The sequence below is a fragment of the Melospiza melodia genome, chromosome 3, assembly GCF_035770615.1.
Source record: "Melospiza melodia melodia isolate bMelMel2 chromosome 3, bMelMel2.pri, whole genome shotgun sequence".
In the NCBI taxonomy this organism is placed as follows: Eukaryota; Metazoa; Chordata; class Aves; order Passeriformes; family Passerellidae; genus Melospiza; species Melospiza melodia.
Genome location: NC_086196.1, coordinates 62014427 through 62031981, shown reverse-complemented (window position 1 = coordinate 62031981; position 17555 = coordinate 62014427). Strand labels below are relative to the sequence as shown.

General features: G+C 41.6%; 1 protein-coding gene across 3 annotated transcripts in view; it reads right to left on the bottom strand.

Moving 5' to 3' along the window:
- The window catches only part of DAAM2 (dishevelled associated activator of morphogenesis 2), a 202502-nt gene that overhangs the window by 17197 nt on the left and 167750 nt on the right, over positions 1-17555 (bottom strand). For all 3 annotated transcript variants that reach the window (XM_063152019.1, XM_063152021.1, XM_063152020.1), the window contains 6 exons: positions 9100-9184; positions 7484-7590; positions 6698-6786; positions 5792-5960; positions 3867-3974; positions 2394-2454 (listed from right to left, as the gene is read on the bottom strand). In XM_063152019.1, the coding sequence (XP_063008089.1) occupies positions 2394-2454; positions 3867-3974; positions 5792-5960; positions 6698-6786; positions 7484-7590; positions 9100-9184 (619 nt within the window). The remainder of the gene's footprint in view (positions 1-2393; positions 2455-3866; positions 3975-5791; positions 5961-6697; positions 6787-7483; positions 7591-9099; positions 9185-17555) is intronic.

The window sequence follows — 17555 nt, the reverse complement described above, 5'->3', positions numbered from 1 at the left end:
TTTGCTCCACACAGTGCTGCTGAATGCCAAGAACTACTTTGGCCATCAACAAACTAAAATCTGACATGATATATCTTTTGGTCTGGCGTGAGTTGGAAAAAAAAGAATGCAACCAGCACATGGAAAGACCACAAAGGAGAAAAGGGGCGGCAAAGGCAATGTGGAGGTGGCCAGAGAAAGCCCACAATAAAGAAGTGCTACTTCCCCTGCTTTGCATTAAATTCTCTTTTCCTGGTTTCCTAACAGATCACAAGGGACAGTCCTGGGAGCACTGCTCAGTACATCACTTTGCAGTGAACTTTGTCTGTTACAATCACGTTTAAATGAACCTTACAAATACAAGAAATATCACTTCACATGCTTCTAAGAATATTTTTTTTTCAGCCACTCACTTCCATTCTAATTTTGAAGCTTATTTTAGCTGAAAGTTGCTCCACTCTCTCCTTCCCCCTTTCTCTGGCAGGTGAGTATAACAATTCTGTCATCTTACTCTCAGTTGAAAGCTATGGCATTTGTGACTGCTACTTGAGAGCAGGGTTTTTCAAAGGAAAATCAAGATTAGGTGGTCTGCTCTTCAATTTCAAATTCAGTTCTTCTCTGCAGAATAATAACCTCAAAATGCAAGAAAGCTTTAAACCCACACAAGCAACCAGTATGACTATGTAATCAGCCAGAGAGTGACACCACAGAAAAATAAATTCCTCTGGATCTTCTGGAAATGGTCTCTACTAATCATAGTAGCACAACAGAGGCTGGACCTGGCCCTGGTGGGCGGGGCTGCTGATTCTCAAGAGGAATGAAATGATTCAGCCATGGGAGTAATTTCTCAAGTGGGTGGTTATGATCTTCTTGCTGTGTGAGAGAAGGGCTCTGCTGACAAAGTTCCCTTCCATTACTTATCTGTCCTTCTGGAAGCATTCTACACAAAGGCAACAGCTGTATGAATGTCATTGAAAATGAATGCATCTTATTTTTATATAGAAGTGAGCTGCAAATCCAGAGAGCCAAATGGTTCATAGTACCTTTAAGAACATCTGACTGTGAAACTATTTTTAGCTTTCTATTCTTAAGGGGCCTTGAAGAAACACCAGTCACTGGAGCCAAAGCTGTGGTGAGAACACACTGGAAGAGAATCAAGAATCACACCTTCCCCTCCTCCCCCTTCCACCTGACAGTGATCGTCTATTGTTGCTACAGTGCTGCTTTTTACACGCCAGAAAACCACGGACTGAGCAAGCAGACTGGGAGGTGCTGGCAGCCTCAGAAGAAAAATACCATGGCAGGAAGAAGACTGAGGCAGGAAGATGGTGATTGTATGGGAAGGAGAGGTTGCCCATGGAACCCATGTATGGAAAAGAGAAGAAAAATCAGCTGTCAAGGTATAAGGACAAATAATCTCATGAAAGAAAGGAAAACAGAGTTAGCAACTCACATTTCAAAAGGGGGGAATTGTCTGTCCCAGCCAAAAACTGGGCCTCTCTTCATGTCATGAACTCCATGTCAGCCTTCCCTTTACAGGTTCTTTTAATTCCCAAACACTGTACCCCATGTATGGAGCAGTATTTCTTCTCATTGCTGCATTCTCTCTTACCCCAACAATCCGGAAATAAGCTTGGGAAGGTTTGGGGGATTTTTCTTCACAGGAGGATCACTGGTTAATTACACAATGAACTGCTGGCAACAGCCAGACAGCCTAGGGGCCACTGACAGGACAAAGATACCTTCCTCTGTCCCAGAGGCAAAAGCAAATTCAGGTCATGTGAAAGAAAAATGAACTCATCACTGTCTGGTCTCATGGTGAATGAGAAGCACTGGAGGGTCCTGTGTTAGTCCCTTGTAAACAGGTAATCCTTGCATAGAAATCACCCAGTGCAATTTCCAACAACCAGCTTTCATTAGTAGCAGGAAAAATTCCACCACGGTTGCTTTGCTTGCCAGCTCAGCTGCTTCATTTTTAACTGGTTTCTATCCTTCCCTTTGCCTTCCCAAGGAGTGCTTAGGGTAGAAGATAGGGTTGCATATAACAGAGCACTACCTGCTTACTACTACTCCAAGAGCCATGTGAAACACTTGCTCAGCAGCCATCCATCCCTCAGTAAGAAAAAGCATGAATTTTATTTCTTCTTTCAGTCCATGCCACTTTTCAAACTGTCCTTTTACTTTCCAGGTTGAGATCAAACAAGCTTTTCATTAGCCTTAACTCTGCTAAGATCATCAGCAGGAGCTCCACATGAGAAGCTTTTATTTGTTTTTTCTTGGTTAATGCATTCTGGAATGGAATGGAAAGGAATGAAAAAAGAAAGCCCACTTTATCTTATCATAAAATATATACTGCCCCTGATTCTGAGAGAGATATTTTAAGTGTGGCACTTTGGAAACCTTCAGATACTTACAGTTTCAACAGCTTTCAATCCAGTCTTTATGTTGTTGACTTCCTTCTCCAGCTCTACCAGGCTGCACAGGAGACAGAGGCAGAGCAGATAAAACAAAAAGAGCAGTGTTACTCAGGGGTACAGGAACTGTGCAGCAGCACAGACCACTGGCCCATCACGTCTGGGATCCGGCCTCTGGCACCAGCCACGCCAGATGACTCGGAACGAGGGGAGGGGATCTGTTGATGCTCTGTGCTACTTTTGTATGTAAGATGTAAAAGGAGACAGACCCTGCTTGCCTGTGGTCACACTGAAAACTGGGATTTTCCTGGGAAGGAAGGGGTAGGCTGCCCTCAGAACATCTGCCCTGCAAGCTGTGCCTGACCCTTCAGCCAGGAGCGTACACACCACGGCCAGTTTGCAGAGATCAGCTGACACACCAGCAAGGAGCACAGCTTTAGCGCACACATCACTGCAGTCTCAGATTATCTCTACATATGATTCTTACACCACATAACTACTAAATCCCATTAGCAGTACATTTACATGTGATTCCTTTTTTCTCCCTCACAGTTCAAACATCGTTTTTTCCATCTGCACTTCTACCATATGGTAATCTGGGCCAGCTTACACTGTAACTGAGCATAGAAATGTACTGTTAATGTTCATACATGCTTCCCTAGACACAAATGTTATGCTGAATGTCTGCTCATCATACATAAATCTGAGTTCTTTTTTTTCAAGGACTTGTGAGAAAAATAAGTCTTTAATTTCCAGATAACTAGTGAGTACCTATTTGTGAGTCAGCAGGCATCCCCTCCAAATTTTTGGGGAGCAGTAGCTAACATCTCAAAAACACCCCTAAAGCTTTAATGAATGACTTTTAAGTGTGAAAATACATTAATTTTTCACTTGTCTTTCATTAGTTGGAGTAGTTCCTTACATGAAGAATCATGTGTGGGTAAATATTATGTGTAATATTTTTTGAGCAGTGCTTTGGAAAGAGAAAAAAAAAAAGGTTTGTATTTTGGGGGCTGGCTTCTGTATTCATTTTTCACAAACACTTCCAGGAATGGACCATTGACTTTTTTGCAAAAATATGATGCTTTCCATATTTCTGTGCAAGACTGATAGGTGCAAAAGTCTGAACAGTCTTCCTGAAAAAGATTTACTGTAGCCTCTGTGCCTAACTGGCCCTATCTTAAAAACAAACCTGCAATTACCCAGAAAAAATAGCACACTTAGATGAACAACCATAGAATATGGTGGATGAATCACAAGCAACAGCCAGCCTAGTTAGAAAGTCTGATTCAGAAATAAAGTAAATACAGGAAATTCTAAGTTAAGCTATCAATTCAGTTATGTACAACAAAGGCATTACAACTCTAAGGCTGGCCACGGGTTTGGAAGACAGAAGTTAAAAAAATTTATGACAACTAAGTTAACAGAAATCACTGGGAACTCCAGCTCTGAGAAGAAATAGCATGGACTTACTTGACTTTTGCTGCTTCTGGAAGGTGCTGCAACTCAGACTGGATATCTAGGATATCTGGATAATTCTTTTCAAAGATCATAATTAGGTAGTGCAAGAGTGTAATGTTCCTAAAGAAAACAAAACAAAAACAAAAGGTAGAAATGAGAAGGAAGATGATCATGAGAAGGAAAGGTTGGTGAAAGGATTGTGACAAATCAGTGAAAAATATTTGGGTAGGAAATGTGCTTGTTTGAACAAAATAAACAATGTGTCAGCAGTTAGCAGCTGTGCTACTGAAAGAAAAGTGCAAAAGATTGAAATGGATTAGTCCTTTATGAACCATCCTTCCTAAAACCTCAAGCAATATAATGTATCCTAATTTATTCTGGGAACACCAGCATGTTTCCATCCATGTGTGTAGATGGTGTAATAGAAAAGAAAATTGCATAACACTGTATAATATTTGTCACCAGATACTTCAGAGAATAAACAACTAATAGTACTAAAGGGACATTAACTTTTAAGGGAGAAGCAAGCTGTCCTCAGAGGCAATGTGGGGAAAAAAAACCCAGAGTTGATTAAGAAGAGAAAAAAGTTCTTGAAGATTGGAAAAGTTGCAAAAAAACTACTGCAGTAATGAAACAGCTGAGCTTATGTGTAGTGGTCAGGCTCACTAATGTAAAACCAATGGCAGCCCAAGTAGGAGCAGATGGAATTGTGTTGCATGAAGGATGCAGGAGAGGGTTTAAGGAAATTTGTAAAGTAAACAAGAAATTCTGCTTGTAAAGAGAACAGACAGCCATAACAGCTTCTTTGGGTGGGTGTTATGTGGTTAACTGACAGGGGAGATAGCAGATGGCCACTGCTTCACTCAGACTGGAGCCTTGGAGCTGGGAACTGGTGAGGGAACAGAATCTGCACAGGACATCTAATATATGGAAAAATTAGGTCAAGCTACATTAAGGCAAAAAAGAGTTCAACATTTGCTATACAACTGTTAGCCTTGGAACACAGAAAAGGACATTTTGGTAGTCAGAACAGTACTCCGTTAGTTCAAACTCTATTAGGGATGAATTTCTTATAATATTTTACTGCCATCATTCATTCTGTCACAGCCTGAAGTAATTTAACCACAACTATGGTCTCAGCAGGTCTTAAAATTCAAAGAATTTTAGTTCCTTGAAGGAACTAAACTGAATTCAAGGAACCTGCAAGGTTCTTACTCCAAGGAGTTTCCTTTCTCCAAGGAAAACCTTAGTGCTGCTGTAGTTGAGAAGTCATATTCTCTACCCAGTCTCAGCTGGATTAATTTCCAGGACCAGTATAGGGATATGGAGCAAAACACAGAGTGACTATAGAGACCTGCAGTCCATGTAAATGAACAGTAAACTCCACATTCCAAAACCAGCTGTTTTCCTTATCTGCCCTAGATACAACCAGGATCAGTGTCTCTGAGTTATGCCTTACGGTTTCATTAGTGGTATACATAGAGAAAATGTTTGTGACAGTCCTGCCTCAGAAATATACACCCTGTTTCACAGGAGACATAAAATTGTGCTCAATTTTTTTTTTCATGTTTCTATTTTTGCAAAACCATGGCCATAAAACTTTGGTAGAAAGAGAAAATTCCATGGAAATCCTCCTCCTCCCTAAACTTATTTCAGTTTTTGTGAAATACATTTTGTCATCTATGCATAAGGTTGCAGAAACACACTCCAACAGCAGATGTGCGCAACCCAGAGAAACAGTAGAATTTGGTTGCTGTGTTAATAGCTGATCTTAATTGCTGCAGAATCTTTAAGAGTGAAAAGCACTACTTAAATGGCAAATAAGACATGATTTCCAATTGTCTACAGAGCAAAAACCAAACAAAAACCCATTTTCACTACTATGCTAAGAGATGCAGCAGCACAGTTACCAACATATTTATGGCCTTTCACCCCACCTGTCTATGCTGGATTTGGTGTCCGCAATTTTGTTCAGGCTGGAGACTTTGAAGCCATAAGCGCTTCCCCTTTGGCCCTTGTTCATGTAATTCCCAAAGGCAAGAACTACCTCCAGGAGTTGCCTCAAACGCTTGCTTCGGATGAGTTCTTTGGATGCCAGAAGAATGGCTTGAAGAGAGAGAAAAAAGAAGAACAAGTTGTTGCACAGTGGCGGTTTTTAGCATGCTGGGGCCCATAATTTGAAATACCCTGAATAGCATTTGCACAGCAACTGCTGCAACTCTGTGCTGTCCTTCCTGCACCCACACACACCCAGAATGAGGACAACTGGAAGGAAAATGCACTACATCAAACTTGTAGGAAGCTCCTTTCAACATAGAAGCAAGGCTGTTCTCCTGTTACCTCACATTCTAAAAGCATAGCCAGTGAGAACAGAGGGAAGGCTTGAGCTCTTCTGAAAATGTAGAGTAGAATACACTCACTTGTACTCTGTAATAATCATGGATGTGGTACACACCTCCCCTGCTTCTAGGTTACACATTCCCAGAGCATCAGTGTCCTGAAGTATCTATTCAAGTGCCATTTAAAGAGGGAAGGTGCAAGGACCGGAGGGTGAGAAGGGAGGGCTGACCTGCACAGAAAGGCTATGAAAGTTTTTGGCAGCTCAGCACAGCCTGACAGCACGCTGTCATACTTGTCAGGTCATATTTACAGTGTAACAGTCATGGAACAGACTTTATTAAGTCAGTGGGTGAGAAAGAAGAGTGTCAGACAGAACTTATTTCTTAGGATACGACACACCTTGGGCTCACTGGCTCTACAAACACAGCATGCATGAAGACAAGCCTCTCTTGACCTTCCCTACCCCTCTACCCAACTCTTAGAAAAAGCTTTATTAACCATACCTTCCACTTTTGGTTTTGCTTCTGCCAGCCTCTCTGGAAACTTCTTCTTAAAGAATAATGCTTGCAGCCGCTGCTGGTAGTGGTCAATCCTGCATGCAGGGCAGAGGAAAGCCAACAATTAACTGGAGCTCTTGAAGTCCAGGGCCAGTATGCTCCCCACATAACCCAATGGTTGGATGTTCAGTACCATGAAGCCAAGGCATGGGATTATGGACACAGTTCAAACAGATACTACATAATCAACCTCGTTATGAAAATGGTGGACCTCAAGTCACATTTTGCTCTCAACTGAAAAGGAGCTGGAAGAATTCCCTCTATATTCAAAATATAGTCATAGGAGATGCCAGCTAGACCTCCATTAGCAGAAAAAAATGTTATTCCTTATCAGGGGTGTAGCAAAGTTGTAACAAGAAAGAGAGTCAGAGGATGAGGAGATGAGATAGCTTAACAGAAGAAGGGATCTATATGAAATCCTGACCCCTGGCTACACTACATCTGACACTTGTATCTGCATTCCTTTTTGTGAACAAATTTAGGCAGAGGAGGCAGATTTCTGCCTGTTGTCAGGGCACAGACCCTTATGCACAGAGAGTGCTTCTTGTCAATTAAGTTTGTGTCATGAATAGAAATATTTGTAACATTCACAGGCTTCTGGCAAACACAGGGTATAATGCTGGCCCTCAATCTTGCACATTCCCCACAGTGCCAGATGATCCATTTTCAATAACAATTACACCTGCTTCCAAGAAGTCCTGCGTGCACTCTCCTGTAATGTACCAAACAGACCTGCTCATTTCGAAGAGGAAACGATCCGCCCGGGCCATGCGCTCGATTTCGTGTTTGTGCTCCTCCAACAGGTCAGTATCGCTCTTTTCAGGAACAAACTTCAGTAGCTAGAGTGAGAGACACAAACCAAACACTGAGAAGTGAGATCCAAGGAAAATGAGAGGGGGACAGAGGAGCACAAACAAACCCTGGTGTAGTGAGAGCCCTCAGATTTCTCTGCTACCACTGGGAAGCATTACATTGACTCAGCTGTGTGACCATAACTTCAAAAAAGTGCAGCTGTGTCTACAAAACTGACCTCTTCTAAACCTTTGCTTGCTGTTCTGTCTTTATCCTTCACTGACCCCATTAAGATTCATTTTTAATTCTATGGGGAATTTCCCATTTCAAAATCCTAAAGGCCAAGTGCTACTGCAACTTACCCAAGGGGAAGTACAGAGAGAACTTGATTCCCACAGCACTGCTTGGAGTTTAGATTGGTGCAAACAAGAGCAGGATGTGTCCCAAACACAGTGAAGTACCCATCATGCCTATCGTACACACAAAGCCTCATCTATCTCTCTCGGGTATGCCCTACACTGCTGAAACAATAAACAATAACCAAACAACTGGATATGTGTCTGACACTGGCTGCTATTCATCTGCTGACCTTAAAAGCTTGTCCTTGGACAGACTTTTGACAGAACTGGTGGTAGCTGTGCTTTAGTATGGTTACAAATACTACCCTGCACACAGCCTCAGCTCACACCCACAAAACCCAATGACAAGGCATATGAAGCACTCTGCCCTTTACCACTTGCTAATACTTTATTGCACTCTGCAAATATGTGATATTCAAAGGTGTGGAGCATCAGGAGCTCGCAGTGACTTCTGGAACAGCTGTGGTCATTCAGATAACATGACAAGTAGGCTATAAATTTCCAAAATGGAAAAGCTTTTTGTTCATGATTAAACACTGACTGCCCAGAAAGAAGGAATCACATTTATTAGACAGTTCATAATTATAATGTTTTGCACACTCCTAAGGAACTCCATCACATGTTTCTTTGGTCAAAGCAGCGTCTCTCACCTTCTATAAATGGAAATTGGGCAATTATGGTGTAATTGTGGGGGTTTTTCCTCACAAGTTATACAGCCAACCAGGTGCTGGGGATGGAAGTATCTGGCTCCCCTTCTAATGTTCCTGTGAGATCCCTTCTAGTCCTGGCTCTAATCATTGACCTACATGGCCTGGTTCCTGACACTTCCCAATAGAAAAGGCAGGTAAAGAAGGGAGAAGAAGAAAAAGAAAAGAGAAAAGAAAAACAACAGCAATAATAAATAATCAGCAGGAAAAAGTAGAGATGGGAAAAATTATGGAATACAGAGGACATAAAAAGAAACCTCATACCACCTGTAATCATGCAAATTTTGTACCAAGAAGAGAAACAGTTACATGACAGAGGTATACACAACAACATTGGAAAAAATACTTTTCTCATGCTCTCCTGTGTAGCTCCACTGACAGAGCCAAGTTCTCATCTGCAGAAAAACAGCAGTGCCAGTACACAAATCCACTTGAGAAAAGGCAGTGAAGGACCTAAAAGTAAGTTATACCCGACTTTAATCTTTCTCACCTGCTCAAGCATATCTTTCGCTAGGTCTTCTTGCTCATCCATCTTCAAGATTGCTTGTCTGATTTCTTCATTAGACAGCTTCAACCTTTCAAAAGTATCAGCATTGTGCCATTAGTGCAAAGCTTAAGTGACTCTGACAATTCACAAAGTAGGAAGCCTGAAACGCTGCACCAAACAGGCATGAAACAACCACAGCAAGGTCTACTCTGACGTTGCTATTCTAGAATATTCAGAAAGAGGAATAAATCAGTTCTAAACACAGAGGTTTTATGGATAATATACTTTTATCCCCTTCAGCTAATCAAACACACATCAAAAATCAGACAGTGATTAATAACAATCAAGTCCTCATAGCTCAAAAGTACTTCTAAGCTCCTCCATACCAGATGCCTCCCTTATTAAGTTCTTTTGCTATAGTAAAACCCTTCATGCCCATGTGACTTCTGACTGTGAGCTCATATAACATCCTGATTTGTGAATATTAAAGCATCTCTCAGAGTAACAAATAACGGGACTGAAAACTCCCTTACTGAGAAAGAGTTTTCTTGCAAGAAAACTGCTTGTGCATCTGAGGTAACAGAGAGCACACTCTCCTTATCATCTATTTCTGTGTACAATGAGCAGGAGTCATCAGCTACAACTGAACCAAGAATCAATAAAGAAAAGAAGTCTCAAGGTCCACTTGAAATTCGGGACAGATCAGGAGTCGTCAAAATTTGTCATTACCAAGATGTTGCTTGATGGATACCTGAAATGAACTCGGTTGTTCTCAGAGCAGATGGCAACAAAGAAATGCACCAACCCCAACCCATGATACTCAGTCATTTCAGGAGAGTAGGAAATACTGAAATGAACCATAAAGGAAAAGCCATTCACAAGAAAATCTCAGTTTTGGGACTGAAAGAGTGTAAAAAGAAATATTTGAAGAGTGAAGTCTAGAGTCTCCATGAACTTTCTACTATCAATTAATTAACAGTAGAAAGAGAAAATGCAAATATAAAGAAGAGACAGGCTGATGCATGAAGTAAAATGTTTTAGTCTTCAGTGCTAAGAAGTTCCATGTTGAAATTTCATATTGCCATTAGCATTTGGATAGAATCACCGTTTTGGAAAAACATGGTAAAAGCAAAAGAAAAAGCTTTTTTTTTTACAGACAGGAAATATTACTAAATATAAGACACTTAAAATATTTTAATATTGCCCAATATAACCAACAGCTGGAAAATAAAATATGAATCAAGAGACATTTGAAATCTTGTAAGTGTTACATCTCTGAACTAATTTCTCTTATTGTGTTCCAAGCTGGGCATTATGCAGTCTTTCCACAAGGAGAAAAAACTGATACCAGCTAAGCAAGATAAAGAACTGAACATCCAGAAAAGCTTCATAATTGGGCCATGTTCAAATGAGATATAAGGATTAATAGTTTTACAATGGAAAGGTTGGAAACTTTTTACTTCAGGTTATTAGTTTGAAACTGGATGAAAAAAACAAACTTCAGTACATGAGGTTCTGCATAAAGCTCTACAGCCTCAATCAGAAAGTGTAAGGGTTACTTTTGGCTTAAACAGTGAATCGTAATGGCCATGGCTATGTGACTCTGAACTGATCACTGTGACCAGAGAAGGGCTAAAACTGGTGGCTGTCGGCCTGGTCCCTAGGAGATACATACACACATGCCCTAACAATTCAGTGCCTGAAGTTTTTAAAGTGCTCCATATTGTTGATTATTTTTCCTTTAGAGAGCACCTTTGCATTTTTCAGAAGCTGCTGTCTGCAGATTAAACTTGTAACACAGGCACACAGTCTGTGAGAGGGAATGAAATAAAGCAACTCATTATCACCAGGGTGGAGGGGTTTTGTTGCTACTTTTACAGTTTACAAAGAATGAGGGTGCATTTTCACGTGTTTTCCATGCCAGTAACTCGAGCAATCACTCATTGACCACCCATTATACAGGGGAAGTACCTCTGTGTGTATTTGGGGATGCAGTAAACAGGACCAAATAAACAGGTTTGAGGTACAGCAACACAACAGTGTTGCATATATGACCACTGATCTTGTTGTTCTGTCCAGAAGCCCAAGGATTCCATGCTCTTCTGTTTGCTGCCATTCATCAGCATTAAATACACTTGAAAACATCTTCTGCTCAAAAATAATTGAGAGCCCCAAGGACAGAAAGTTATACAAACACTTTGATTTCTTGGATGATTCTGTGCCCCGCCAGCTATCAGCAGAAAAACATCTGGTTTGAATGGTTTAGCCCACAGCAGAGAGAAGCAGAAAGCTTGCCAGTCCCCTGCTGAGAAGTAGTTTAACTTGGTCATTTACAGGACTGCAACAGGGTCATGGTGCCTGCAGGTGTGCATCCTAGATTATTACCAATCTAATTACTAGTACGGAAGGATTTACAGCAGAACAATCTTACTCTTCCAAAACGGGTTTGTTCTTCTTCTGGGACAGGATGCCTTTCAAAAGCAACAGTGACACAAAACAGAGATCTTCCCATTTAAAAATGTCTGAATATGGAGCCAAAGAATTGTTAATCAAGTGATTCTTCTTGTATTTTCAAAACTCATGCCCAGCCATGTAGCAGATCTTAAAGATGGCCAGCAGTAATGTGAAACAGATGTGCTGCTTTTAAACAGAAGCAGGTGAACTGATTAAAGAAGAACCTAAAGCAGATGCGTAAAATCTTTCCATTTAAAACTGAAAAGAGGCATCCCTCAGCGCCTAAAACTCATATGAGAGAGCAAAATTAAAGTGGAATTATGGCCCAAAAATTTACACTACAGAAATTACATTTTGGTATCTATTGGAAAGCTGCAATGACTTTCTTACAAGCTTTGCAGATCCAGGCACTCTTCCTCCAGCTGCTGGAGGTAACTCAATTTGGAACAGCACACAATTCAAGCTGTATTCCCTCTGCCTTACACTTCTCGAAATCACGTATCCTGGAATCACGACACAGGAAGTAACTGTGACCAGAACAAAATACAGTGCCCCTTTGCTCAGCTGCAGCACATTCACTCATAGCACAGATACTGCCTGTTTTTGTTCAACAGGAGCCTGACACTGGCCAGATGAGGAAGGAAAAGGATCTTTACTGAAAATGCTCCCTCCTTCTTCCCTCACCCATACATCTGGTGGCAGTATATGGAAGTCCAACTGCTTGAGTCATCTTCAAGCAATGTTAAAGCTCAACAAGTACCAAATAACTTCTGATATGGTACTTAGCCTGCCTCCCTCTATCCCCTCCGGCGTCATAAATAATCTCTATTGACTCTGCAGAGTAATTCATCACTAATCTCCCCAGGACACCTCGACTGATTTAACACCAGCTTCACTTGCAGACATCAAGTGGTTTATTGTTTCGTCCTTTTGGAGAACGCCGGCAGCCTGACTCAGAACATGCCTGGGAGACATGTTGCAGTTTTACATCAACTTCCCTTACAGACACCCAGCGCTCGCTCATTTTTTCTCCTTAAATATACCCATTGATTTAACTCACAGTAACCCCCCCCCTCTCCTTCTCCCTCCCATGAATCAAAGCAAAATGCTTGTCACTCATTAACCATCTCCCCCTCCAAGGAAAAAGTGAGTTACATCATGGGCTTGTTCTTTGGATCTTTCCTAGCTTTTGAGAAGGAAGCATACTTTCCCACTAACAGAGAAATTGAGGTGTTTTTCAGCTGTGCTAAGTTCCCATACCACAGGGATCACAGACCCACTACCCACTGTTCCTTTTACCTTGGAGAAGAGAACTGATTATCATGTATCAAGGACATTTTATACCTCCTGCTGAACTATGGTGTTCCCAACAGATGCCAACATAGTAGCTGTGACAGTGACAGGCACTGATTGATACTTAGCTACGTCCTAAGGCCAGTTTGTACAGCTCACCCAAATCTTAGCTTTAGTGACTGCAGAATACTCCATCTCCACAAAGTCATTTCACACAGGCGACTAGTCAATTCATTCCCAAACTTTGTGACTGAGACAGAAGACTTGCCTAACTCCTGAGCTCTCCTAAGGCTCTGCACAGCTCCCAAAATGCAGGCTTTTCAATATCTATGTTTTGGGAATACTGATTGTCACTAACCTGTAAAGGCCTCCTTTTAGAAGCAGCATTCCAGAGGCAGGCTGGTCTAACTACACATTCAGCCAGAGGACAGAGAGATGCAGCCACTCCTCCCACATCCCCTTATCCCAGCTGCCCACTCATCTCATTAGTGAAGACAACAGTGCTTTCTCTTTTGTGGGACAACAGCTGGGACATTTTACCAGGTACATCTTACACCATTATATCAACACGCTGGGGGAAAAAAATCCACCAGTGCCTTTTCAGAACATCACTGTGGAACTATTCTGGCAAGTACAGAAAGAAACTGGCTTTTCTTTTCTTGTTCTCTTTCAGCAAAAGCTCATGAGTAACTAAGCAACTTTGCATTCAAATACTCTCAGTTACCTTCCAAGAACGATCTGGGGATGATTATCTTTCTGAGCCAAGAAGAGTAAAGCAGAACCAAATATGGAAATCCCCAAATTACCATTGGTGAAGCAGTGGTTCATCTTTTATCGCAACCCTACCTTCAGGTTCCTAGTTGTGATCTCAGATAGGAGATGCAGGCACTGACAAATGTGTTCAGTTTGCTGTGGAGTATCATACTCAGCATACCAAGTAAAGCCATTTATTGTGGACCTTTATTTAAACCCAAACAATCTCTCCAGGAACCCAGCAGGCACTGGTTACTGCCCAGTGTTTTTCAATACAGCACACTGAGGAACAGGAATGCTGAGTCCAATCAGTTTTTTCTTTATCAAGATATGATTGGTACTCCAGAATATCATACTGCTTCAAATTTACCTTAAAACAAGGGTGAACACTAAATTGTCCCATGGCCGAAAGGCACACAGGGACTGGGGCAGTGCAAAGCTGGTACACAGAGAGTGACATTGGCTGAGGTGCCCCCTTAATGTCTCAACTGAAAGAGTTTAAAAGCACTGAAGAGGTACAGTCATGTATTCCGTATTCTCATTGGAAATTCTGCCCAACCCTTTTTACTTCTCCCTTACTTCAAACGATGTTTGAATTGATAAAGCCAAATATTTGATAAACCTGCCTGCTAGTATCTGTCTAATGTCACATTCACATTTAAAACTATTCTTGTGTAGTCAGATTCTGCCTTTAGCTACTACTGGTCTTATGACATTTTGCTAGCATGCCTACTGTTTCCAGCCTCTTGAGAAGGTTACTGCCAACTCACTGAGCCACAGAAATAACAAACTCATCACATTATTCAGAAGAACACTGACATAATTATTTCACGGGACATCATGCAAAATAATGTGCACAAAGAAGTTCCATAAGTACACGTTCAGCCTTCTTCCAAGCAAGATGTCTCAAAGAACTGAATCTCTCCAGAGCATTCCACAGAGCAAGACAGTGAACAGTACATATCTTGGGCATATTCTGAAATAACATTTAAAGAAATGACACTACAAAAACAGAGCAGCAAAAATATTAACAATTACTTAAGTAATGGAGGCAGTGAGAAGCCATGGTGGTGAGAGAGGTCAGAAAAATTTCCAGCTGCCAGGTGAAAGCAAGGAAACATAGGGATCTGGGATGACTCTTCCAGACCACACAAGTCTGACAACAAAACTCCAGCCTGGAGGAAACTGAAGACATCAGGAAATTCATGAGAGATAGCAGATTTCTAGTGTGACAAAAGTAACTATATGTTTGAAATACCATTAAGAAAGCTAAATTTGAAGCTGGTGGCTGCCTGAACTGAATACAAACAGATGGTTCCATGCCCTGGTTGAACTATGGCCTACTAGAAGTACTGTGAGAGAAACTCATCTTATGCTTTTTAAGCCTTTGAAGATGCCCTATGGAACAGAGCTTTATTTTAGATCCATCAGACTCTATTAAACAGGGACAATTTAGTCCTTTCTCTGCAGGAAAACTGAAAGATGCTACTATCGAGTAGTTGAAACAGGTATCTTTTTATGGAAGTAAAGATGAGATCGGGGAAGAAGGTTTATAAATTTGTTAGATGTCAGCAAAAATCAACTAGCAATTCAATTTTCATCTTTTTTCAGCCTACCATGTGGTAGTCTCTCTGCAAAAGAAAGCAAGAGACATCTATTTCTCACTCTTGATAGGTTTTGGCTTGTTGGACCATATGAAATATGAGCTCTGCCTGACCCTTTCTAACACAGTGTTAGTAAAACAAAAACATTTGGGTAGGGGAGGGAAAGAAAACCCAACACATGCAGCTATTTTACTTTAAAGGACATGATGGTTTAGTGTAAACAAAGGGGGAATAAACTACAGGGATATATGCACCGTACAAGTCAATTGGAAACAGCTGTTGGCACACACTGTGGCAACCTGAAATCTGGGGCTGCAGCTCCGGGTTGCAGAAACTCCTTTTGTTTGTCCTCAGTTTTAAATCCCCTCTCACTGCATGTGAGTGCACACCCCCATGCACATGTATGAGCTGTGCTGCAGGAGCAGCAAGTGCATGGCAGCAGGGCAGAGCAGTGCAGGGATGATTTGGCTGGGAGTGTCTCTTCTTCAGGGTCTAACCTCAAGGAGGAAGATGTGGGGTATGAAAAAATCTGCAAAGGGGTTATAAAGCCCTTTCAACTATTGTCTGAAGCCATTCTTCCCAATTCCTGTCTTTAATATTAGAACCATATAACAGCAAACTGCAAAAAAATAGGCAAGAATGTAAAGGTGCTATTTCAGTTCCCAAAGATTTTTGCTTTTCTGATTGCATTTAAAAGGGAAGTTTGTGGAGGAATACCAATCCTGGGCCAACCTGAACAATATTTCTGATATTCTGGGTGTAACACTATCTGTTACAAACATTATATTATCTAAGCCAGTGGGATAGGCCTGGCAGGTGGAGTTTCCAATACCACAGCAGCAAAGTTAACAGAGCACAGTGCAAACTTGCAGGCTCCATAGGGACATCACAATTGCCAAATCTCTATCGTCAGTGTTAGACACGCTAACAATAAGAGCAGAATATTTCCTAGAGAAGAAGCTGACAGCCACAAAACACAGCTTTCACCTCTGGTTTGAGTCCAGACTAGCAGTTCAAGTTGCACTAACTTCATGGCAGACCTGGAGTGAACAGATGCCATGGATCTTGAAGTGCAGGGTTCATGCTTCAATGACCTTGCTGCTGGAGGCAGCAAAAAGAAAGATAAAACACAGAAACTGTCCCCTCTCTCTTTCTGTATGGAGATGATTCTTCTCAGGTAAGATTGCCCAGACTTGCACACCAGAGGAAGTGAATGTTGAAAAACATGCATTGCTGCTGTCCAGATTGCTTTTTTTTTTGGAGATGGAAGATTTTTACAAAAAAATATCTAGTGCAATACCAAGTCATGGACCACTTTCCTGGATGCTCCTTAGCCCAGCCAACTGAAGACATGATGTTACCACTTCCAGGAAATGTTCCACCTGCTTACAGAGTTAATCTGAACCCCAGACATATTCAGTAGGTTTGTCAAACAGCATGAAAATCCTGGTGCCCTTATGCCTCCCCATGCCTCTGCCCCAGCCTCAGCCAGCTGCCAACACCAGCAAAGACATGTGTTGGCAACTGCTGCAGAGAGAGAAATGTAAGCCTTTCCTCAGGGAAGGTTTGGATGGTGGGGGTCCTGCTGACATGCAGGCTAATGCCACATAAGTAGCATAATGAGAGCCTCCACAGGTTTCACTAAGCATGGGAAAGAACTCACTCCATTCCTGGTGGTCTGGCTGCAACCTTGCTTTAACTATCAGCTTGCTAGAGCAGACAAGCCTCCCATCCATATGAACCCATATTTTCTACCGCCCAATCAGACACTTTTGCTGCTCAGTACTGCCACAGTTTTTTCAGGTTTTGTCTCCAGCCTTGCTGCTCCTCCTCTGGTAGGAAAGGCAACTTTCTCAGTTTAATCAGTGTCTGACAAATCTGATAGCGACAGACCTCAAAGCAGCACTTATGTTGGTTGAAAGGCATGAAAAAAAAGGGCCCTGATGCCTCTGCATTTGAATGCATTAGTCATTGTAGGAATACACAGGAGCAACTCTTGGCTTCAAAAACATAATTTACAAATAGAAGACTTCTGATTTGGAAGGGACCCACAAGGATCACTGAGTCCAACTCTTTAGTAAATGGCGCATACAGGCATTTAAACCACAACCTTGATATTATTAGCACCATGCTGTAACCAGCTGAGCTCATCTCAGGTCTTGAATATGAATGCCTGTGTTTGCCACTGCTCTCAGCACAAGTCCAAAATGAACATCACACTCAGTTCTGCTCTGTTCCAGGGAGGTGGTCAGAGCAATATTTAGAAAGAAACACACAGAACAGAGACAAATGACAGAAATAGAACATGGGGGACACATTACTTAGAGTGAAGTGCAAGCACTGCCAAAGAGCTCC